The following is a 25,555-nucleotide window of genomic DNA, read 5'->3' as shown; positions in this document are numbered from 1 at the left end:
TGAATAGGGACATGGGGAGAGGCAGCCAGGGCAAAGAGGCCAGGGTGGAGGGAATGAAGTGTGAGAATGAAAGGGGGAATGTAAGGGGGGGGAATTATCAATGTGGGGCATCCGAAAGTGGCAGACATTACTCTTGCTGTGTCGGGGTCCGCCCACTGCCTCTGCCAGGGCCCTTAGATCGTATAGTCTCTCCACGCGACAGTTTGAGGCCACCCACCGTCTGCTGCCCGGGCAACCGTGAGACAGAAAGACAGAGACACAGTCCGGGATGTGGAGAGAGAGAATATAGGGATGAGAGAGAGAGTATAGGGATGAGAGAGAGAGAGAGAGAGAGAGAGAGAGAGAGAGAGAGAGAGAGAGAGAGAGAGAGAGAGTATAGGGATGAGAGAGAGAGAGAGAATATAGGGATGAGAGAGAGTATAGGGATATGAGAGAGAGAGAGAGAGAGAGAGAGAGAGAGAGAGAGAGAGAGAGAGAGAGAGAGAGAGAGAGAGAGAGAGAGAGTACGGGATGTATAGAGAGAGTCAGAGAAAGGCATGTGGAAAGAGTGAGAGAGACGAGAGCAATTGATGGATGATAGTGATAGAGTGAAGGGAAGATAGAAAAAAAGGTGATGAAACATAATATCGAAAAAATATCAGATAGTAGGGCTGGGCAATATAGACGGAACCAAACACTGATGTTTTTGACCTTCCTCCTCATTGGGATTTTGACCTTCCTCCTCATGGGATTTTGGATAAATCTAATCAGTGATTTAGATATAATGAGTTGGTAAAGGCAACAGCTAAAACAGTCTGTTGAGTTCAGAAAAGTACTGAAATGCAGCCTTTAAAACCAACAAAGCCAATACTTATGCTCAATCAAGATGGTACAATATCCAAAAATCAAAGACGATATCTAGTCTTATATCACAATGTAATATCTATGCATTGCCCAGCCCTATCAGATAGTCAGATTTAGTGCAAGGGCAAAATGCAGGACCATGATAGAAAAGATGGAGGATAATAGATCCAAAGGCTGGTGAGAGAGAGATGAGAAGGGGTGAGGAATGGGGCCATGCCAATGGAGTGACACAGAGAGGAGGGATGATAGTGTGAACAACATGGAGGACAGCATGCTGCAGGGTCATGGGCGGGCCAGGGGGGAGCACACACATACAAACATTCACATACACGCGCGCGCACACACACACACACACACACACACACACACACACACACACACACACACACACACACACACACACACACACACACACACACACACACACACACACACACACACACACACACAGAAACACGTGCACACAAACACACACACATGGTCTCTCTCATATGCTCACACTTCGCTACACACATCCTTTTCTTATCATAGTTGTCCACTCGCTTATGGTTGGCATCCTTGCATTCCCCTAAGAGCATATGTTAACACATACCCTAACAAACACAAAAGGACGAGGATCCTGTGAGCCATAGTGAACACCGACCCATTAAAAAATGCATCCCTGCAATCTATTCCTCCCTACATGCGCACTGACCGATACATACCTCTGGAATCTGAATGACTTGTTCCATCCAGCACTGCTTTCCTTATTCTTGCTCTTTTTTAAGTGGTCTTTTTAAAATGTCAAATTTGTGCTCACACAGCGATCACGATCACTGAGCTTAATGATCAGGTTACCTTCTAATCAATAAAGGTGTATTTTCTGGCACAAACACTCGGACCCCGCACACACACACACACACACACACACACACACACACACACACACACACACACACACACACACACACACACACACACACACACACACACACACAAACACACACACACACACACACACACACACACACACACACACACACACACACACACACACACACACACACACACAATGTGTCTGCTTGAGGACTCCATCAGGCTCCATTTTATTAAAGAAGAACACAGAAGAGGAAACTGCCAGAAAAACTTTCATCAAGGGGCAGCACTTTTTCAATTCCCATAAACACACAAAAACACGGCAAGTGTTCCCTCTCCATTATACACCACACATCAGGGTAGTAGAACGCACCTTCAAAGAACAGGAACAGAAAAACGTTTTTTAACAAGCTGTGCTATGTGTTAACGCCAGCAGGGCTGCTGGTTGTTTAGGTTCTTTTTCCCACAACAGAGGGGCCTTTCTAGTGATGTGTCAGGCCCTCTCCTCCTCGGGCCCCGTGACTCACTGCAGCCTGCTCTCTGATCAGATCAATGATGTCTTTCTCTGCATTGCAGCATCCTGTGTAAGCCACACCGTGGATACAGCCTCAGCCAGAGCAGTCCCGCACACAACCTCTGCGGACTCATAAGCCCCTGCTGCCGCCCCCGCCACCTCCATTGTTAGTGCGCTACACAACAAGCTTTGCTCAAAACAATATAAAAACAGGATTTTCCCCCACCCATTCAAAATGGCTGACACGGCTTCTGGAAAAGCTGCTGGCACCTTGTTAACAGTGGTTGGGGGCACTAGGGGTGCGTTGCTCCAGATGGGGAAGGAGTCTTGTTTCTGAGCAGATGCAGGCTGCTTTTGTATAATGTCCTGTACAGTATGTCCCTTATTGGCGTTTGGTGCTATTCCTCCGCTTAACAGCTTCTCAACTATGTTTGTGATAATTGCCGGCCAAACAGACATCTCAGGGAATTCTCTCTCTCTCTGTTAATTCAATTTGTATTTTGTACCACGTCCAAGATGTCCAAAATGTTCATCTGAATGATAATTTCATTAGTTATTAAAAGGGAGGCAGGTATAATGTCGGGGTGAGTTGCAGGCGGATGCAGGATTTACTACCATTGCTTCAGGCTTTTTGGATGAATAACAGAAAAGATGTCCTCCCACACATGTTTTTACCATTAGAAGTCAGCATTAAATAAATAAGCTGTTTATTACCACTTAGGTGATACATTTGAATGACCCACGCCTATGATAGAACTGCTGGGACAGCAGCATCTTGAGTAAAACAATGGTTGGTGCATGAGGCCAAAATTACTACTTGCCATTATGTATAGTGTGGGTGACATCTGCTGCACTACCTCCTGTGTTGCTACACAAACAGTGCTCTCCCTGCCGTTTAATTGTTGGGTGTTATCTTTGTTTTCTCAATCTACCGAGGTACAACTACATGTAAAAGGTTGGCTTTTTTCGAAGTTGCGATGACACACTTCAATCTTATGTGAGCACAGGATACACAAGGTTATTAGGCTAACAGGGAAACGGATGAACTTTGTTCTTCTGGCAGTAACATCCACACTCCAACAAAGTTGGTTGGCAATGGAGGGGTTTTGTTCACATTCTGTCGAGTTATTTATGGTTAACTTATTAATTAGCATGTCCTGATCTGCTCCGAACACACACACCCACGCACGCACGCACACACGCACACACACATTTTTACAAAACACAGTCAGTGTCCTTACCAATTTTAAAAACGCAAATTTCATGCAATGCAAAAGATGTCAGTTGGAGCTCGAGTGAGGAGTGAGAAGAATGCTCTTTGTTGCAGGCGTGCGCAGGCTAGCAATGTCAACGCGTGCCGTGTCAAGCCCACTCGTAAACTCCAGTGGAGGTGATGAAAGTTCAAATTGCTCCAGCACTTACTGGCTAAGCCGCCATTCCATATTTGGCTACTGCTGTTCGTTATAAGCGTGAGCCTCAATGTCATCTAATTTAACTTCATTTACGTAGGCCAATTGAATGACACAGCCCCCCCACCTCACCCCACCCCATCCCCAGATAAAGAATTACCAGTCAGCTATTTCAGCCCCTCATGTAAAATGGTCTGCCCAGCTATCCCGGGGCTGCTGACCCGGCCCAGGTCCTCTGAGTGGGCCTGTGTGACTGGGGAAGAGTGATTGACCATGCTTAGCACTGGAGAGGTCTAACCACAAAAAACTGATACTGCATATTCTTTTTTACGAATAATCAGTATGTTACAGTTTAGATTTCCTCACCTAGAAATATAGCAGACTACAGCAGTGGTTTTGGTATGTGTAAATTGCATCACAGAATACTGGTATCTTATTATGTATATTTGATCAGGTATGTTCTTGTCTCAATTTGATGTACCTGCTGAATTCAACGTTGAACCTTGCAATAAATTGAAAGGATGCCTGGACCCTCTCTTCATAATGTGAGCAAATCAGTTGGCTACATTCACCTACCTAAGTTGGTCCTCTCCGAGCTGAAATGTAACCCAAATAATGCCTTTTCAAAGTTATTCTAAATGTATAAGAATAATTCTTCTGAAAGCTGTGGACTTGAAGTCTACGTTAGGCGGGCTACAGGGACGGGATTACATTAGAAGATGTATCACTGAGGATTCAGGTGGAATATTGTCCTAGAAAGTTCAATGGATATAAGAATAGCATATTGAACAAATAGAAAGCGACAAGGCTTGGCATTGTCTATATATCTTCACAAAGCCATATCTACATATCTATATTTTACATTTACATTTGTAATGTAAATGTAAATGTATATATATTTAAACCCACTTCTGGCCTGTTCCTTACCATGGCCTTCAAATATATCCAGACAATAAAACAAAGTATCTGTCAGCTCTGTAACCACCTCATGGAAACCTCAATATGACCAACGAAGAAACCAAAATCTGTTTTACCGTTATATCTCGGAAACGTTTCTGAAAAAAAAATAGGAATAGCGTCTCAAATCTTTTTAGCTGATAATGGATTCTGCGTTCTGAGCCCTGAGCCCTGCAGCTTACATAGCATTCCTACACTACTCTGCTTTCCCTTCACTTTGAAGCCTCCAGCTATGTGTCAGAACCTAAAAGAAAACAGGCAGTTGCAAAGGGCAGCCAAAGTTTACGTGTCCCTAGGAACCCAAATATCCCTCTCCTCACGGCGTGGTGGGATGCAGGACTGGGCGACCTTGCTCGCTCTCACACCTGTCTTGCTCCCACCTCTCCGATGTCACTCTCGCTGCTCGATGTGGCACTATATTACAGAAGCCTCGTATCTTGGTTCTACAAAGAGAGTAATGGTGGCCCCCGATACGCCGGAAAACTGGAGCACTTTATACCAGGTGTGGCACAACTCTGGTCCTCCTTTAAACGTGTGGTTCCTCCTCTGACTCCTGTCCTTCATAACACGTAACGTGCAGTTGTACAGAAGAAATGGAGTCCGTCCTGCCCAACTGGTAGAGCATGACATTAAAGTTGCGATGGCGAGGGGTTTGATTCCCATTGGGTTACCCGTGCTGACGATGTATGCCCTGAACCAGCTTGTGATGAGTGGGGGTAAGGGATTCCACCCAAGGGAGGCACATTAAGAAGTCCCCTTTTTTTTAACGTTCAAGTGTATTTCTGCCGGAATGGTGGGTGTTTTGTGTTTGTTGGGGGATGTTTACATGGTAGAATTAATTATGTGGTCGTAAAATAAAACATGCTCGCTCGCTTTAAACAGGAATCCAAAACACCTGCTCTCGCAGTATTGAGGATCGCGTGGATATTAATAAGTGGGTGGTATGGATGACGTTTTAAACATTTGAGGGAGGCTTAAAGACATGCATGATGCTGTTGTCAAGGGGATGAGAGACTTGATTTTTTAAAGCTCTCTTTGATGGCGTTTGGAACCGTTCCCTTGAGGCGCTTAACGCTGATACAGAACAAGTGTCGATATTTAAAACTAGACCCTAGCAACCCATGCAACAGATGCATGTGCTCTCTCTCTTTCTCTCTCTCTCTGTGTCACACTCACTCACTAACTAAAATGTCGGAATCTCGCTTGCAGTGGCACCTTTTTTGTCTTTCCCACTTCTTCAATTCCTCACAGTTCAACCCTCGTCTTCTCCTCCTCTGTTGCACTCCCTCCCACTTGCTTATTCCCTCTCTGACGAGTGATTTATTTTTGTTTTGCCCGCTTTCTGTTCTCTGCAAGTCCTCAACATAATTTACTGCTCTGCATCTCTCTCTCTAATGGAAAGGTTCCTTTCAAGGCTGAACTCTCAAATCTGATTCTGTGTCTCTCACTGTCTCTCTCTCTCTCTCGCTCACTCCCTTTCTCCCTCATCATGTCTCACTCGCTCACTCGCTCTCGTTCTTTCGCTTTCATTGTTTCTCACACTCACACAAACACACACACACACTCTCTCTCTCGCTACCTGTCAGTTCGTTGGGAGAAGTGAGTTCTTTGGTGACAGATGGCACCCTGCTTTTCATCTCTATGGCAACCCTGGAGGAGAGGCGGGAGTTGGTGGGCGACAGCAGCTCCTCATTGGCCAGACAGTCAGTCCTCTTCATGGCGGCCCCTGTGTGGCTGCCGCTGCCCTCCTCCACCAGCGCCATGGTGTCTCTCAGCGTGTGGCCGGGTGATGTGACCCTGGAGTGGGGCTCCTCCTGCCTGTCAGTCACTTTAGAGGCCGAGCGGGGCATGGCCATCCCTAGCCCCGCCCCTCCCCCTCCTCCTTGACCATTGCTCTGCGGCCTCGGGCCGGCGCCCGACGATGGGGACATGGCCGCCTTGCCCTCCCCGCCACCGCTGCCGCCGCCCTGGTTGCTGTAGACCTTGTAGCGGATCATGAGGATGATGATGAACACCAGCACGGACGCCACGATGATCCCGCCGATGATGATGATCATAGTCCCGCCCAGGAAGTGGCTGTGCAGGGCCTGGCACTGGCTGAACTCAGTCTCCGTGGTGAAGGACAGGCAGCCCAGCGGACGTGTGGCAGTCAGCGAGGTCACGGCGTCGTCAAACACCGAAAGCACGCACAGGTCGTAGGACCGGCCGGCCGCCAGGTCACGCACCAGGAAGTCGTTGCTGCTGGACGGGATCATCCTGGGAGTGAGAGGAGACATTTACATCAGGGCACTTTGCTGACACTTTTATCCAAAGCGACTTACAACCATTCATTCCAATACCGACGGTGGAGTAAACCACGCAGGGCCACAGCCAACTCGTCAGAAGCAGTCAGGGTGAGGCGTCTCACTCAGGGACACCTCAAAACTCAGCTAGGAGGAACTGAGGATCAAACTAGCAACCTTCAGGTTACCAGTCAACCCGCTGTACCTCCTGAGCCACATGCCGCCCCCTTGACTGGGGAAACAGACTGTCCGGTTAATATAGTGGAATTACAGTTCTCTCAAACGTAACAAACTATGTTTGACACACACGCCATGGCGTAGGAGATCATTGCAACCCGAGCAAGGAATGTAAATCTTTGTTTTAGAGATTGGATATTGACATAAGAAATGGCAGTACAGAGATAATCCCATGGGGTGGCATCTGCGCCTGCAAAAAAAAATCACTAGAGCAAACAACTCTATGATTCCCGAAGCAGAAGCCATCTCGATACAGCTGTAAAACAGCTACTGGTATTGACAACTGTAGCATAATTTTCTGTGAATTACAAATCCATCTTCTGTTGATAGCATAATAACCTATGTGAAGGAATGAATATCAGCCCTACAATGGTATACACAGTAAATAACGGAAGGCATGGCTCTACTTAGTAGGACACCGTACCTGATGAAAATACACCTTACAAAAAGGAGCTAGAGAAGAACTAACAATGTGTTTCTCAAAATCAATGATTAACATTAACAGGCCATCGTGTCGCCGCCTTGTTTTCACTTGTGTGTGATTGCATTACAGTCGCGGTGATTGGGTCTGCAGTAATTGCATAATGGTGTGCAGCGGTGCCTGTGGCTTACGAGTCATCACACTTATTTCCCCAAAGAGGGAGAATTCATAAACCTGTGATATGACAAACTGTCTCACAGCCCAGACGATGACTCCTCGCACCTAGAACCGTCTTTATGCTCTCTGTATTCTCACCCTAAGACCAGTGGCGTCTTTGCATTAGAGAACGCTGCCGTGCAGGGCACGATTATACCTTTCTTTTTTTTTTCAAAAATGTCATTGAGCATAAGTTAATAATACATTAATTGTTAATAATTAATTACATGTCCGCAGTTTTAATTTGATGAACGCAATTGTTGTAGTGTAGTAGTTGTGTGTGAAATAGTTCGTTGCTCCGTCTCGTCTGTTCCGCTCGGTGGGGCCCAGCCGAGATGGCCCTGTCTGCTGCAGTGTAGAAAACTGGTGCTGTTGCGCGAGCAAGCGCGTGCGCAGCGCCCGCTTCTGTTTCGGCGGTGGGGCCAGAAGTTTAGTGCCCCAAAGCTCTTCTCATTGGCTGATTTGTAGAAAGGGCGGGGTTTACGGCGGGAGCCGATCAGATCTTGCTAGCTAGCTAACGTAGTTACTGTTACAGTTACAGTAAATAACAACAAATGGACGTTTCATTCATTAAATGATGAATCGTGTTGAGTATCTGTCTCATGTGAGATTTAGCACTTGACCAGAAGTTGGAGATAAAACGTTTGGGACCACATCGCCCGACGGATTTAATCATTATTCAAGAGGGAAAGGACAAGAATAGATCGTTCAACCAGGAGTGGTTCAAGCGGAAAAAAATGCTTGTGTTTCACCTCAGCCACACAAAGGAGACCAGACAGCACTGTCCTTAAAGCACAGGTAATTACCATCTTAGCCCAAACTTACTTAAATTTTCACCCAGGATTATCCAGGTCTGAATAGGCAACCACTCTATCAGGCTAGATTCATTGGTGGCCTGCAAACTTAATACAACTTAAACCATACTTCTTCTTTTTTTGGTATATTGTGAGTGGTGGCTTTGTATATTGATTGCTGTGTAAAGGGTGTGCGCCGTTGTGTTTTTATTGTTGCCACGTTGTTGTTTTCTTGAGTTTTGATATTGTGAGATCTTGAACGCTGCCATTTGGTGGTGCTATTGCTATAATAGCCTAATATATGTCGTCAGATTCGCGTTTGAGTGATGCCATTATTCAGCTGCAATTTTGGTCCCCTCTGTCACTTGCTACTGTTTTTGTTGTGATGGTAGTAATATGTGGTATTTCTGGATTGCTGCATGGGCCCCACCAGAGTTTCAAAACCAAAATCGCCACTGCCTAAAGGTGCGGCCACACCAGACGCGTATCTCGCGTACTTCGCGTATAAAATCGGCATTTTTTCGTAAACCATTGGTTTACGCCCGTATTACGCGTTTCACGCGTAAAAGCAACATTTTACGCGCGTAACGCGCGTATGAGGCGCGTATATTTACGCGCGTAAAGCGCGTATATCGCGTACATTTCAAGAGTTCAAAAAATTGAACTTTTTACGCTCATACGCATGACGATTAGCCGCGTTGCCCAATCAACGTTGAGCTTGACCCGACGTCACTGGCAGAGAGTAGTGAGCTTGGACAGAAGCATACGGCCGACATCTTTCTTTATTCTGTGTGGAAATAGTAACATAGTTACGCCATTAAATGCTTTTATGGAAACATTTCTAGCGAGAAATGTGCATTTTACTTTCATAATGTTCGCTCGGTGAATGTGAAGGATGTTTGGTTTGATAGTTAAGACGAAGAGGGAACGCTCCGTCCACTTGCATGGACAGAGTCTCTGGTTACTAAGCAACCTCAACGTCTTGGCGGACTATATATCTGCTGATCAACACTACGAATGCTGGAAACACACCAGACACACCATGTGAAGTTATTTAACCCGATTATTGTTATTTATATCCGAGCATATCAGTTTTTATCATGGGTGTCTTTACGGGGACAGTTGCTGTTGGCATCTTACATTCAAAGGCCAACTGTGAATAATGTACTTAAGGTAATCATCCTTAAATTTTATTGATGAATAGCTGACAGATGTAAGTTTATTTTATTCAAATATCATCCCTTAAATTCAAATGGTTGCTAAGCAAAAGAGCCATTATAGCAAAAAGTGTTGCAACTGTCCCAGGTCTCCTCTATTCAATCAATCATTATGTATGACTGGCATAGATAGTTTCATAATTACTGTTATTATTATTGTTATTTATATCCGAGATTATTTAATCTAACCCGATCTAAACTCTATCACCCAAACACGGCGGCGTTTGGGTTTCCTACCTCGGACTCCAGCGCAGCCACGGCCGACAACTTTCTTTATTCTGGGTGGAAATAGTAACATAGTTACGCCATTAAATGCTTTTATGGAAACATTTTTAGCGAGAAATGTGCATTTTACTTTCATAATGTTCGCTCGGTGAATGTGAAGGATGTTTGGTTTGATAGTTATGACGAAGAGGGAACGCTCCGTTCACTTGCATGGACAGAGTCTCTGGTTAAGCAACCTCAACGTCTTGGCGGACTATATATCTGCTGATCAACACTACGAATTCTGGAAACACACCAGACACACCATGTGAAGTTATTTAACCCGATTATTGTTATTTATATCCGAGATTATTTAATCTAACCCGATCTAAACTCTATCACCCAAACACGGAGCCGTTTAGGTTTCCTACCTCGGACTCGCAGCCACGGCCGACAACTTTCTTTATTCTGGGTGGAAATAGTAACATAGTTACGCCATTAAATGCGTTTATGGAAACATTTTTAGCGAGAAATGTGCATTTTACTTTCGTAATGTTCGCTCGGTGAATGTGAAGGATGTTTGGTTTGATAGTTATGACGAAGAGGGAACGCTCCGTTCACTTGCATGGACATGGACTCATCTAGGCAAGTGACGTAGGCGCGTATGGCGCGTATGGCGCGTATGCGACCATTTTTGACACAAAATGGTCAAGCAACATTTTACGCGCGTATCTCGCGTAAAAATTACGCGAGATACGCGTCTGGTGTGGCCGCACCTTAAGACATTCTCCTCTCGTTCCTTCATTTCCTCTTCTCTTTGAAGATCCCAAGGTGAACAAAACCTCTCAGGACTCATCCAAGAATATAGCAAATAGTTACAAAGCTCTCTCTCTCTCTCTCTCTCTCTCTCTCTCTCTCTCTCTCTCTCTCTCTCTCTCTCTCTCTCTCTCTCTCTCTCTCTCCCCATTTCCATTTGAGCACACACAGAATTCCTGAATTCAGAGACAATTTGAAGTGTATGTTTCACATTCACATGTAATCAAAATCAGAATAAATGTATTTTCAAGGATTGGTCAAACCCACATGGTATTGTTTATCCCAGAAAAAGGTTTGTTTTGTTGTGCTCTGCAGGAGTCCTTCCTCACGGCGTATGTTGGTCCTCAGTCCCTTTCTAATGAGTGAACACATGTTCATGAAGTCATTAGGTATTGATGCTTTCATTCAGCAGCAAACACAGCAAGCCGACCACAAAGAAATATGTCCATCATCATGAAAAACTTAGAGCAACAAGTACTAAGTGAGGTTGAAAATATATTTTTTAATAAAGCCACATAGATTGAGGCATGAAGAAACGTTAATTGGCTTAAATCAAGTAAAGGGATTTGAACAAAAGTTCAAAAGTCTGAATGAAGTAAACAATGTAATCATGTACACCATTTAAGAAAAAGTAAATGGTTGGAAACAAATAAAGTCACCGCTGAATGAAAAGCGCAAAGCATGGCTAAAAATGCAGAAATGTGTGTGTGTGTGTGTGTGTGTGTGTGTGTGTGTGTGTGTGTGTGTGTGTGTGTGTGTGTGTGTGTGTGTGTGTGTGTGTGTGTGTGTGTGTGTGTGTGCGCGCGCGCGCGTGCATGTGTGTATGTTTAAGAGAATTGCGAGCTGTTGCGCGATTAAAAGTAGCTCAATAGAGTGGGAAAAAATGCTCAATCTGGCAACACTGCCTGAACGTTGTCCAAAAGTAGCCCAAACTGGCAGGAAAAACCGCCCAATCTGGCAACACTGCTGAACGACATGACGCTCCAGTGTCAACGTAAATCAATGAAACCAACTGAAAACGAAGCCAATATGAAACTAAAACTGTGTTTCTGAAAAAAAGAATTCCGTTATTATTGAAGATACAAGTGAGTAGATTTGTTAAATGGTTTGAACGAAGGCAAACGGTTGAAATTTGACCGAGTTACTTACGACCTCTTAAGTAATTTAAGTGTCAGAATGGGCAGATGGCTTCAATGGGACCAACTGTAGAATATGACGGTTTGGAACTAAAACTGTGATTCTGAAGAAAGTTTAAATGACATCGAAATTCCGTTTAGATATTATTGAGTGTGTGTGTAGATTTGTTAAATGGTTTGAACCAAGATAAACGGTTGGAAATTGATTTAGTTATGTCTGACGACCTGAGGACGGCTCTGCGTCCTCCCATTGACTCCTATGTTAAAAAAATATAATATTTTAAAAGTAGAATATCTTAGAAAGTATAAAATATTTAAAAAATCGGAAATGAAGCGCGCGATTCCAAGCTAGTCCGAATATTTTAAAATGTAAATGGAGATAGAAGAAGATAGGTCCCAAAGTTTGTAGAGAATAAGAATAAAAGAAAGAATAAAAAATATGAAGAACAATAGTTGAGCGCTGCATGCAGCACTCACCTAACAAGATGTTTAAGCTATCTTATGTTACCAGATAAAAAGAGTTGAGGATCAACAAAGATTATACTTAGTTTGTGTGTTGGTATCACCTGATTACACATTCATTTAATGATTGAAATAGCTTTATAGCAATAACATTAGAGAATAACGTATTATTGACTACATTGACACCTGTTAAGTTTGTGTCCGCCCATGCCATAAATTGTTGATAAATAATCATGGGCGCAGGATACACACACACTTACACCCATTTCAGAGTATCCAAGGATCTACTAGGGCCAACCTTATCAGACGGTAATTGTCATTGTGTTTTCATACATTTCAGAAATATTGAGGGAATCGTAGGGAAATTTGTGCAAACATGTGAGGTAAAAAAAACTCCTTATTCATTCACGTCCTGCTGTTTTGTGTCATTATCCTTTCATACCTTTCATCCTAACTACTGCCCTCATTGACAACAGCCTCACCGCCCAGTCACTTTAGATAAAAGCGTCTGCTGAATTGCCTTAATGTAAATGTAAGGGTATTTGTTCCAGTCATATATTAAGGAATTTCAATGTTTTAAATTCCTAAATTCTTGACAAACACAACTCCAGTGCCCCTAGATACTGGGTACTACTGGGTTTATTATTCCTAACATAATTAATTAACCCAACTTTTGTTTGTGAGTCCCTCATGGGCCATTCTTTGGTCCCATCTATTTTCCTCACTTCAAGCCCAGCGTCTGTTGTATCTACTTGATACAATTACTATAAATCCACAGAGGATCCTCCAGCTGTTTGTTCTGCTAAGTCTTTTCTAATCCCTGCAAGACACCATGGTTTCATCGTTTATCCTTCAACCAAACTCCCGGAGAACAGAGGTTCTCATCATTAGCCTTGACCATGTATCAACTTGCATCTAAGAATGTATTCATAATGAATCAAATCATTATCACCCTCATTGAAACTCAGGGGAAAAACAACCTTGCATCATTTTTGTATTCCCACTATTATTAAGTGTCTTCTTTCTGAAATGTTTCATTTTGTGGAGACTCCTGCCCCCCGGGGAGTCTGGGTATTCATGTGGTTTGGGGAAAAGGGGTTTTATTGCCTTTGGATAACTTTGGATAAGTTTCTGTTATTAGGTTAAGTGGGGTTAACGGGTTTGGGGTCTTTATTGTTTGTGTGTTTATTGTGTGTAGTGTTGCCGCCACCGTTACCGAGACTTGCATGTCCGTTGGTTGGGTGTGCGGTGCGCTGTGTGTTGTGTGTGTTTAAATAAAGGCAGCTCTCGGGGTCGTGCGGTGTATCGAGGCACGAGAGTTGCGTCACCGTTTAAACCTGGGCTCCCGTCTCGTCCTTCCTGCACTGCTCGCCACAATATTGATTCTAAACACATTTCTTTCAGACATAACTTATTTTTAGAACTAGAAATGCAACACTTACGGACCTATGTTTTGGTATAGATCCATGTCTGGCAGCACAGTGCCTTCCTGGCATGTCCTCACAACATTCACACACTCTGGTTCACACACAGAGCCATTAGGCTTCAAGTGCATTGCTATGAACATCGTCACACTTGATTGAACCAGGAACGGCCCCGTTTACACTACCAGCTCTCCTTCCCCCCCATCTTCTGCCTCTGTAAGGTACATCGTGAGATCGATCAAACTTTATTCATACAGCGCCTTTCGTGCAAATTTGCAATACAAGGTGCTTTTGAGAAGGTGAAATCCTCCCCCTTCTCACTGTCTCGCATTGGAGCTTTTATTATTATTATTATTACTATTATTATTATATTGTGTGTGTGTGTGTGTGTGTGTCAGAGATGGAAATTAACTTTTTTGCCCACCAGCCACTGTGGCAGGTAGATTTAAAAATCTACCAGCCACTCATCTTTTTTACCAGCCACTTTTTATACGCTATATATTTTTTAATATATGCGTACATTTTAAACAATATAATAGTAACAATAGATAAGAAAAGTGTTTTTCATACACATCAGTTGGTGTTACGATGACAGGTTTGGGGATAATTCATCTATACAAAGTATTTTCATTAAAAAACGAATTGACATATTAATAATAAAACAACATGCACGGCTACACCATCATAAGTCAATAGGAACATTTGTTTTTTTGTATTTACATGTGACTGCATACAAATGTGTCCACACAGACATGGTAACTAACGTATGATAGTAAGCATTATATGCCCTTAACACTAATATTCAGAAAAAAATATGTGTGGCATTCAGTCCAATGCTGAAAATATATCTGTGACATTCAGTAGGCCAATGCTGTGGTAAAGTGTGTAAAGTATGACCAAGTGTTTCTTTCAGTTCAATAGATAGAACTTTATCAATCCCCTTTAGGAGAAATTTGTTAATGTTTGTCCCTATAAAACAATAATGGTAAAATAATAAATACAAAACACGACGGTAACTGAGTAGGTCAAACCGTCCAATCTGAAGGCTCTACTTAACCACTCCCCCTACTCACTTCCACCAATGCGAAGCGAACAGAACTGAGTAGGGGAGGGCGTAGCCTAACTAGTTTGTGAACGACCCAGAGAAACGCAACTCAAATTCAATGTGAACATATATGAGGCTTTAATAAAATCCCAGACGATTTTGAAATTCCGACACACATTTTTTAAAAGTGTGTCAAAAAGAGGGCATGTCCGGGCAAAAGAGGACGTCTGGTTACCCTACCGTGTGGCGTGTGAGCGTGTGCATGGGTTGAATTGCGTGTGTCTCACGCCGAACGCGTGAGACTTGAGAGCCCTGTTACCGATATTATCCCGGATTCACCCGCCACCATACAAATCCACCCCGCAAATGGCGTGTGGCGGGTGTTAATTTCCATCCCTGGTGTGTGTGTGTGTGCATTAGATTGGGCTGGTGGAAGTTAGTCTTCCGTCCCGGTAGGGGGCAGTATAGGATTGTTAGCTTTAGGTAAATGTTCCCCCAGCTAATGGTCTGGCCCATATGGCCGTGATTGGTCCAATTACCATTTCCCTATTTAAGGGCCTTTTCATTTGGTGTTTGAGGCTGAAGGTGGTGCTGGCTTCGAGTGAGGCCAGTACGAGAAACGTATGTTATGGTATGCTATTTTATGTTATCTTAGTTTGGTTTGCTGACTGATGCAGTCATTTCCTTTTCATTTTGAACGTTGCTCTATTTTTGTGAATGTTTGGAGAGATTAAAACTTCACTTTTCTTAGTCGTCAGTCCATTGCCCTCATTTTTGCCCACACTCGCGATACCCAGTTGCCCGTATCCCAGATACATGGGGCGACCACGCCGGTCCCTCACAGTGCTTAACTATACAATGAAGATATGATAAATAAATAAATAAAAAAACATGGATGAAGCATGAATTCTGAGCTTAATAAAATTAGCGTCAGCTGTAGCGTCAGGACCCGTGAAACAAAGACTAAGGGAGTCTCTCTGTGGGAGTCCCACGAGGAAGACCAGGGAAGCCACCCTATTGTAGCTATGTGTCGTACTTCACTCATCGTCAGGATTTCCACTCATAGACGACGGCACCATAAATCCTCTGCTCGGGGCAGCAACCCATCCAATCTGTGCCATCCACCGACCCTTGCCTACACTGACCTTGAAGTGATGGGAGGACTCTGGAACTGCCAATCAGCGGTCAAGGAGGCTGACTCCATTTCGGCCTACGCGTCCCTAATGACCCTCCACTTCCTGGCCCTGACAGAGACTTGGATCACTCCAGCGAATTCTGCTACTCCTTCTGCCCTCTCCAACATCTACTCATTCTTTCACACCCTAAGACCATCATGGCGAGGAGGAGGGACCGGACTCCTTATCTCGCCAAAGTGGTCCTACCAGGTCCTTCCTCTAGAACACTTGGCCAAATCTGCATTTGAACTCCACGCTGTCACTGTCACCCTTCCTATCAAGCTCTTCATTGTGGTGATCTACCATCCTCGAGGTCCCCTTCGTGACTTCTACGACGAGAGGGATGCCCTTTCTCAGCTGCTTTCCAGGAAAATGGCACACCACTCGTTATCCTTGGCAACTTCAACATCCTGCCAGGGAAGTTGCAATCACCTGAATTAATTATTACTTAATAATTACTTTTTCGCCACCTTTGACTTAACACTATCCCCTTCTCCTCCCACACACAGGGCCGGGAACCAACTTGACCTGATATTCACAATGTCCTGTGGCACCTATGCTCTCTCTGTTACCCCCCTCCCCGTGTCTGAACATCACTTTGTTGCTTTTTCTCTCCCCTTGAAGTCCTCTCCCCCCATCCTCTCTAGTCCCCACATTGTCACCACCCGCCATAACCTCAAATCTCTCTCTCCCTCTACGTTTGCCTCAACTGTTCTGTCTTCACTACCTTCTGTCGAACGATTCTCTCAACTATTTAAACAACCGAGAAAACCTCCGATACTCTGCTATCCTCCCTCTCCTCCTCTTTGGACTCCCTCTGTCCCTTCCACTCCAGACCTGCGCGATCCTCACCCCCTCCTCATTGGCTGTCCGAATCTCTGCGGACTTATAGAGCAGAGTTGCGGGCAGCTGAGAGGAAATGGAAGAGATCAGACTGTCCTAATGATCTATCTCACTGTCTTTTCCTTCTCTCTGATTTCACCTCCACTGTGTCAACAGACAAATCTGCCTTCTACAGGACCTTAATCAACTCCTCCGCCTCAAACCCCAGGAAACTGTTTTCCATGTTCTCTTCCCTCCACCTCCTTCCTGCCTCACTGCTGATGACTTTGTTACCTACTTTACCCAGAACGTAAAGGAAATTAGGTCCTCTTTTATCCCTGCCACCATCCTCCCTCCTCCAATCCCCACCTCTGTCTTTACCCAATTTATCCCTCTCACCTAGATCTCGAAGCCGCCAGGCGCCGCCATTTGCGCCATTTCGAATTTCAGCTGCCGCTAGCCAATAATTGTATAAGCCAAAATAAGCTGCCATCTGATAAACTTTGGCTGAGCCAGCTAGAATTATTTGCATCAAGTAATAATTATATCACATAGAGACATACACACGAAAAATAAACAACAAACAAGATATATTTTCCCACTGGATTCAGCACAGTCCTTCCGGTGCTACGATACACAGGAAGGACTCGATACAAAGGAAGGAAAATTGCACGTTTTCCGATAGAGGTCACAGATGCACAGAAGAAGCAATACAATTTCGGGCGTGGAGGTGAAATGGCGGAGAGAAGCAAAGCAGGTACTTTTGATCTCACTACGCACACATTTTCCAAATTCCTACGTAGGCCTACTCTGACTTTAGTTAGGGCCTGGTTGCACCAACACCTGAACCAAAAATGTATGATATGAACCCAAGATTGTAGAACAGTGGGATTTACAGCATTAAACGCTAACATTCCACCATTTCCAGAGATTGCTGCATTGCTAGTTCACGTTCACGACGCATGCTTCAGTGTACATTGAATTGAAATGCGCAGTTGTCCAAAATAATATAAATTTATATACATAAACTGATTTGCTAGTTAAGATTATCCTGGCTCAGGCTATAATCCAAACCAACTTTTTTTCTGTTTGTCTATTTTTAGACTGAGCTCGACTAGCAGCGATATGCCCATTGCTTAGCGAACCAAAACTCACGTAGGCTAGTAGTCTTTACAACAAAGAAAAAATTTCACCGAAGGTGTTTTGCGCAACCGTTCTTCTTGAATGCCATTTTGTCATTGTGTCAGGGCTAGTGTTTCATGGATATTTTTGTACTCTTTTAGGACGCAGAGTTAACAAATATATTAGCACACCACGGACATATCTTCTGAAGGATTCTGGTGTGACATGGAGACCTCACAGTGTTGATGCTGCTCGTAGCCTTCGTTCACATTTTTGGACATATATGGGCGATCTGTATGTGAACAACAATCGCATTGATGACAAACTCTACTGCAAACTCTGCTTTGAAGCAGAAATGACCAAAGAACATGGGATGTTATCAAAAGTATACAGCTTAGGCGAAAACACATCAAGTGGAAACTTCCTTGGTCAGGCAAAAGCTGCACACAAGGAGAGTACAGTATTTCTCAAAGAACAATCAAGTAAACTTACAAACTGGATACAAACTGTTCCTAAAGGACGCCCAGCTACTTCCCAGTTTGATGTCAATTGTGATCTCTTGTTGTGGCTGTGTCAAGACCTGCTTCAATTTGAATTGATAAAAAAGGAAGGTTTCCAAAAAAAATATTCATCCTAATTTGCCAACCAGCAGAACCCTTGCCACAACAGCCCTGGCTGATGTCTACATGGGCATAAAGTCCAAGGTCAAGATATCCAAATGTTGGTGTGAGAATCTGCACTGTAGATTCAAACTTCTTTTTACACTTTGTATCAAACCTGTAGAAAGTCTCACATCAGAAAACCTAACCGTGTTTGTAAGGGAATAACTTGAAGAATTCCTTCCCAAAGATAAAAATGTTTTGCTCTTTGACACAACAGATGGAGCAGCGAATATGATTAAGTTGTCCTGGTTACTGGGCCATGAGAGAGTAACATGCGTTGCACACTGTTTACACAACATACTCATAACAGACACTCTTACCAAAATCCCTGAAGCACAAGCCTTAATTTCCCAATGCAAAGACATCGTAAGCGCACTGCACTTCAAGGCACATCTAATAGAGGGATTTGTGTTGGAGCAGAAAGAGGCAGAAGTATATGCCAAGATTCAAAACAAGCAGGATGAAATTGATGCAGATTCCAATGATCCAATTGATGAGATGAATGACGAGGATGAGGATTGGCAGCTGGGAACTAAGAAATCAAAACCACAGACACACAAAACCCTAATGACCACAGTGCCAACACATTGGAACAGTGTCTTCAACATGATCAGAAGCCTACTCAGTTTGGAGACAGAAGTCACTGAAATCCTGAAGAGGATAGGAAAGGCCTTGTTATGCCTCCTACCTGATGAAATCAGGCTACTTGGTAACCTAGTAAAATTTTTGGAAGACTTTGAAAAATTCACTCTCATTATAAGTGAAGTCAGTCCAAATCTGAGTGCCATACCACTAATCAGGGCTCGTATCAAGAGAATCTGTGCTCAAATCTGGTTAGAGCCGCCGCAGTGTTTGATCCAGCTGTCGGAGACATCACAATGACGAAGGATGAAAGCAGAGCACTGCTGCAGAATCTCCATGAGAATCTGAACTCCTCCAGGTGACATTGATATTTCAGTGTACTTGCTCACCACTTACCTTTTCTTATTTTTGATTTGAACAGCCATTTGCCTGATGCATATATTTCATCTTTCAGATTCAGTTCAACAGTGTTTGGGGTAGGAGATGAGATGACTACTGATGGTGGTTATGGTTGCCCTTCTGGTGGGAAGGGTGACTACGATGGAGATGTGGGAGGTAGTGCGAAGCGCCTGCGACTAGAATTATTAGCAGAGGCACAAGAAGATGCCGAAGCTCATTCTTCAAGTGCTCTTCTTGACCAAGAGATAGATGCTTTTCTGGTAATGAAAACAAGAGACTAAGGAGCATTGGACTTTTGGCGAACTCATAGCCATACCTTCCCAGCACTGTCCCCTATGGCCCAGTGCTACCTCTCCATTTCACCAGGGAGTGTGCCGGTGGAATGCATGTTTAGCTCCACTTGCCTTCTGCTCAATGGCAAATGATCATCACTTGCTCCTTCAAGGTGTAATATGATCAGCTTCATCCATGATAATGCCAAGTTATTGTATACAACTTACTCTATTAACTAATGTGCCCAAGTGCTAAACCAGTGCAAGGACATCCTTTTCTATATTCTTTACATTCACAATATTCTAAAAGATCTGTCTGCCTCTTTCTGCTCCAACACAAATTCCTCTATTAGATGTGCCTTGAAGTGCAGTGACCTGACAATGACTTTGCAACAAAACACCCCTGAAATCCACTTGCTAAACAGGTTTTCTCTTCTACTTCCTATTGTAGTAGCCTACAATGTGTTTAGGCTTGTGGAGGACAAGCCTAAACGCATTGTAGGCTTGTCTAATAGGAAGTAGAAGAGATTACCTGTTTGGTAAGAAGTAAGAAGATTCGCAGTTCGTAAATCTGTGATTTACGAACTGTGATCGTAAATCGTAGTTTTATCGGTTATCCAGTTTTGTAACTGTAAATATCTAAACGATTCTTGGTTTGACAGTTTGAATTTATTCTGAAGTTCTGTGAATGATTGAACACTATTGTCTGTAATTAGATCTGACAATTGTTTAATTCCCCTTGTACTCCAAGTACTCCAGAGCTCATCATTCTGGATTTTAATTGATGGGTTATTCCAAATGTCTGTGTTCCTAGGGATACTAATGCTGCGTTCGAGTATTCTCTGCGAACCGACTCGGATCTCGGATCTGACGCCACGCCCACGCTTCAAGCGTTTTATTATTTCGCTCGGTCGTTGGAGGAAAACATGGACCCCTCCCGAAAAACTGTTGTCGCGGTATCATTGGCAGAGGACCAGGCGCTCCAAAATAAGTAGGCTATAGGCCATAGGCAGAGATACGGACGCAGTAAGGTATTGCAGTAATACGAGTGATTGAAATTGCCATTTAAACCACCAAAGTCGTCCAAGCACAATAAAAACTGTTCTTACTTCAAGTCACACTGGGCGCAGCCGTCTTGAATATTGTGTCTCGGAATTTTGCTCGGTCACCACTGAGTTCAAACGAGATGGCTAGTTCGCCGTCCGAGGAAAAGGGCATGTCTTGCGAACGGCATCTGCAAGACATGTAACGCGGGTTAAATCTTGCCGTATGGCGGCCATGAGGTGTGTGAGGGCTGCCTTGGGCATGAACATGCCGTCTTGGCGCTCTCGTCGCCGCAATTTTCCGTCTAGTAAACGGTCGTTGCCATTTGAAACGGTCGATGCCATTTCCGACCATGTCCGATTGCGTCCGCTCTCCGATCTTGAATTCCGAATGCTTCGTGAACTGAATTGACGGCATGACGATTAGCCGCGTTGCCCAATCAGCGTTGAGCTTGACCCGACGTCACTGGCAGAGAGTAGTGAGCTTGGACAGAAGCATACGGCCGACATCTTTCTTTATTCTGTGTGGAAATAGTAACATAGTTACGCCATTAAATGCTTTTATGGAAACATTTTTAGCGAGAAATGTGCATTTTACTTTCATAATGTTCGCTCGGTGAATGTGAAGGATGTTTGGTTTGATAGTTATGACGAAGAGGGAACGCTCCGACAGAGTCTCTGGTTACTAAGCAACCTCAACGTCTTGGCGGACTATATATCTGCTGATCAACACTACGAATGCTGGAAACACACCAGACACACCATGTGAAGTTATTTAACCCGATTATTGTTATTTATATCCGAGCATATCAGTTTTTATCATGGGTGTCTTTACGGGGACAGTTGCTGTTGGCATCTTACATTCAAAGGCCAACTGTGAATAATGTACTTAAGGTAATCATCCTTAAATTTTATTGATGAATAGCTGACAGATGTAAGTTTATTTTATTCAAATATCATCCCTTAAATTCAAATGGTTGCTAAGCAAAAGAGCCATTATAGCAAAAAGTGTTGCAACTGCCCAGGTCTCCTCTATTCAATCAATCATTATGTATGACTGGAATAGATAGTTTCATAATTACTCACGGCAACTGAGCGGAAAAAAACATTCCACCCTGTGCTGTTTTTAACTGACTCCAAGTGACCTGCTGCAGGTCCTGGCTCCTCTACGTCCGCCATGTTTTAATTCCGTTCACGAAGCATTCGGAATTCAAGATCGGAGAGCGGACGCAATCGGACATGGTCGGAAATGGCATCGACCGTTTCAAATGGCAACGACCGTTTACGAGACGGAAAATTGCCTCGCCGCCCTGCCTGTGTCGGCATTATGCTGCGCTGCCCAGACAGCGTGGAGCCGACACTGCCGCCGCCGTTGCTGAACGGGCCGACGACTTTACTGTCCCGCTCGACGATGCCCTTTCTCTCCTTGTGAGCTCGGAGTCTTCCCCTCTCCGAACGGAGAGGCCCGGGGCAGCAGCATTGCCCGTCTCTGCCGCCACCTTACTTACATTGGTTGGTTGGAGCTTTGGTGGCAGAGCTACCGGGCATTATCGCCAGGGCAGCCGCAAACCTTGGCGTTGCGGTGCCCATGCCTCAGGGCCCCCAACGCCCGGACCAGCTCCGTGGCATCTGGGGGCTCGAGGCCGCGACACGCCCCGCCCGTCTCGACCCGATCTGGCCGATGTTACCCGCCATCGGCCCGTACTTCAGTGGGGCTGCGGCGGAGCCCGGGAGGCTCGGTGCCCCTAATTGTTTACTTTCTATGTCAATCCAGGGTTCTTCAGCTGTGTTATTGATTATCCGATCTACGTAAAACATCTGTTAGGCATAGAAGTACAGTTCTAAGTTTGGAAGTTTAAGACCACCTTCTGTTCTTACGTTAAGAAAGAGACTTATACTCCATCGATGCGCTTTATTAGACCAGACAAATGAGGTGAGTAAAGGGTTTAATTTTGTGAAGAATTGTTTTGGAGGAATTAAAGGTATTGTTTGGAAGATAAAGAGAAACTTTGGTAACCACATTATTTTAAAAAGATTTATCCTTCCAATTATATTCATGGGCAGGTCTGACCATTTGTTAATACTAATTTTCAGTTCATTTAATATAGAGATAAGGTTATCTTTGTATAATTATTTTTTATCAGGCCTTTATATGTTTGTTTATCTACACCAGTGGTTTTCAAACTGTGGGGCGTGCCCCCCCTGGGGGGCGCCAGAGTTCTTCAGGGGGGTCGCGACGTGAGAAAAAAATAAACCCGAAAAAAAAACTGAAAGTCGATGATTCAAATCATCAGTCGTACTTCAACTGTAGAAGTAACATAACTAAATCATTTTTCAACCGTTTATCTTCGTGCAAACCATTTAACAAATCTACACACTTGTATCTTCAATAATATCTAAACAGAATTTCGATATCATTTAAAATTTCTTCAGAATCAAAGTTTTAGTTTCATCCCTCTTCGTTTTCAGCTGTTTTCTTTGAAGACGTCAGCCCATTCTGATACACCTACTTCTAGACATCGTAACTCATTCCTTTTTAAACCGTTTACCATCGTTCAAACCATTAAACAAATCTACACACTTGTATCTTCAATACTATAGAAACGGAATTTTGATAGCATTTATACTTTTTTTCTGAATCACAGTTTTAGTTTCAAACCGGCATCGTTGCTTATAATAATTTAGGTCACCATAGCAACGCCGGTAAACAAACCCCGCCGAATAGTCGAATCTCTGGACTGAAAAGGCAGATCTGATTCGACTGGCAGTTTACACAGATTAAGATGTTCAAATGTATTTAAAAAAGGTTAAGCTAAAACATGCTTAGATAAAGTTGTTAAATTGTGTTAAGAAATGTGTTTAAAAACGCACAAAGATGTTGTAATGTTTCAGAAATATGTTTAAAAGATATGTTTAAAAAATATGTTTCAAATGTTTCAAAAATATGTTTCAAATGTTTTATAATTATGATCAGAGATGTTTAAAATGTGTAAAATAATTAAGATAGCTTTCAAAACACAGGTATTTAGAAAAAAAAAAATTGGGGGGGGGGCTCAGCTGAATATTTTTCTCTGAGGGGGGGCTCACTCTCACACTTTGAAAACCCCTGATCTACACTAATGCCGCTCACTTCTGTTTCTCTTATTTTCTTAGCCAAGGGCTAACCGCAAATAAGGAGGGGGATAACTGGAATCCTTGTAGTGCCTCTTTCTAACCTAAATATTTCAGATAAATGACAATTAACATAAACCTGTTAGTTGGCAATTTATAAATCTTCTTTATCATGGTAATTATTTCATGAGGAAATCCAAATAATTCTAATACTTTAAAAATAAATGACCATTCTAAGCAGTCAAAGGCTTTCTCTGCGTCCACAGCCATCAATGTCAGATCATTTTTTTGTCTTTTAGCATGCTGAATTAATGTTCAAGTTCTAATATTAGTTTTCAGACTCCTATTTTGTACAAGGCCAGTTTTGTTATGGTGCATTATATCAGGTAGTAACTTGGCTATATGGTTATTTAGGACTTTGGTAATCATTTTATTGTCACTATTAATTAAACTTATAGGTCGAAAATCAGATGGTTTGTTGCACTCCCGTCCTGGTTTTGGTATCACGTTAATAATTGTTTGATAGGTTGTTTGTGGAAGAGCCTGGTGCCTCCATGCATTATTAATAATTTTTAATAATAGTGGGTTGATCTGTGTCCAGAATACAGAATATAATGTGTTGCCTCTCCAGGCATTCATTTAATTTTCTTACATTTATTTCGTAAATAATTACATGCAAAACCAACGGGATGTGGATAATTACTTTATAGTCGAAATTAGCTAATATATAAATTCATATTATTCTGCCGCTTTAGTTTTGCGACGATGTCACCTCCGGTTTCGTATATTCCTGTTAGACTTACCGTAAAAGGAATGTCAGATATGTGAAGCACCTGAATGTTATCTGCTAGCATCCACTTGGAAGCATCAGAGGCAATGCCGTGAGTTTGTTTAATTGTTAGAGGTCATGTTAAAGATAATATATTATGGTGGATTTAGTTAAAAACGATTTTTGATGAGTTGTTTAAAAACGTTTTGGATAGCAATTGTGTACAAGCTAAAAACAATGCTAAAAGCAATGCAATTGGCAATCAGTATATCTACATACAGCGTTAGAAAGTTAATATTATTATTTACAACTATGTACAACGTGATGTTTATTCATAAATGGACAGACAATATTTTTGTATTCTTTTACTTGCAATTTTCACCGTCTGTTGATGAAGAAGTGTGACACTAAATGGTCAACCATACAACTCTGTCTTCATTGACTACGGTTTAACTTGTGTTTAGTCAGAGTTACAACGCACTGCACGAGAATACTACATTCAACATTTCCTGATGTCTTTTTTGGGAGGAAATTGCAGTTTTAACTTTTGATATTGTGATTTCCTTTTTTAGGTCTTCTTGTTCATCAGAGAGACATTTAAGCCTAACTGACTTTGGAAAGGGCAGTGGGTCAGATTCCTCCATTATATCCGATTTATATGAATTTCCGTAGAATGTTGCAAATTTCATATGAATTATTTCATTGTCTATTAGCATTAAAGGAAGTTTCTATATATGGTATGCCTTTTAACTACTTTTTCAACTAA

The 25,555-nt window shown here is 43.1% G+C and overlaps 1 protein-coding gene across 1 annotated transcript in view; it reads right to left on the bottom strand.

The window, feature by feature from the left end:
* Positions 1-3,788: 3,788 nt before the first annotated feature.
* LOC130405717 (leucine-rich repeat and fibronectin type III domain-containing protein 1-like protein) overlaps positions 3,789-25,555 on the bottom strand; it is a 102,656-nt gene continuing 80,889 nt past the window's right edge. Inside the window, exons 9-10 of the mRNA XM_056610883.1 lie at positions 6,158-6,834; positions 3,789-3,874 (exon numbers count right to left, since the gene is read on the bottom strand). Coding sequence (XP_056466858.1) covers positions 3,789-3,874; positions 6,158-6,834 — 763 coding nt within the window. The remainder of the gene's footprint in view (positions 3,875-6,157; positions 6,835-25,555) is intronic.

The sequence above is a fragment of the Gadus chalcogrammus genome, chromosome 16 (assembly GCF_026213295.1).
Source record: "Gadus chalcogrammus isolate NIFS_2021 chromosome 16, NIFS_Gcha_1.0, whole genome shotgun sequence".
In the NCBI taxonomy this organism is placed as follows: Eukaryota; Metazoa; Chordata; class Actinopteri; order Gadiformes; family Gadidae; genus Gadus; species Gadus chalcogrammus.
The sequence above is the reverse complement of the archived record's forward strand: the minus strand, read 5'-3'. Positions and strand labels throughout refer to the sequence as shown.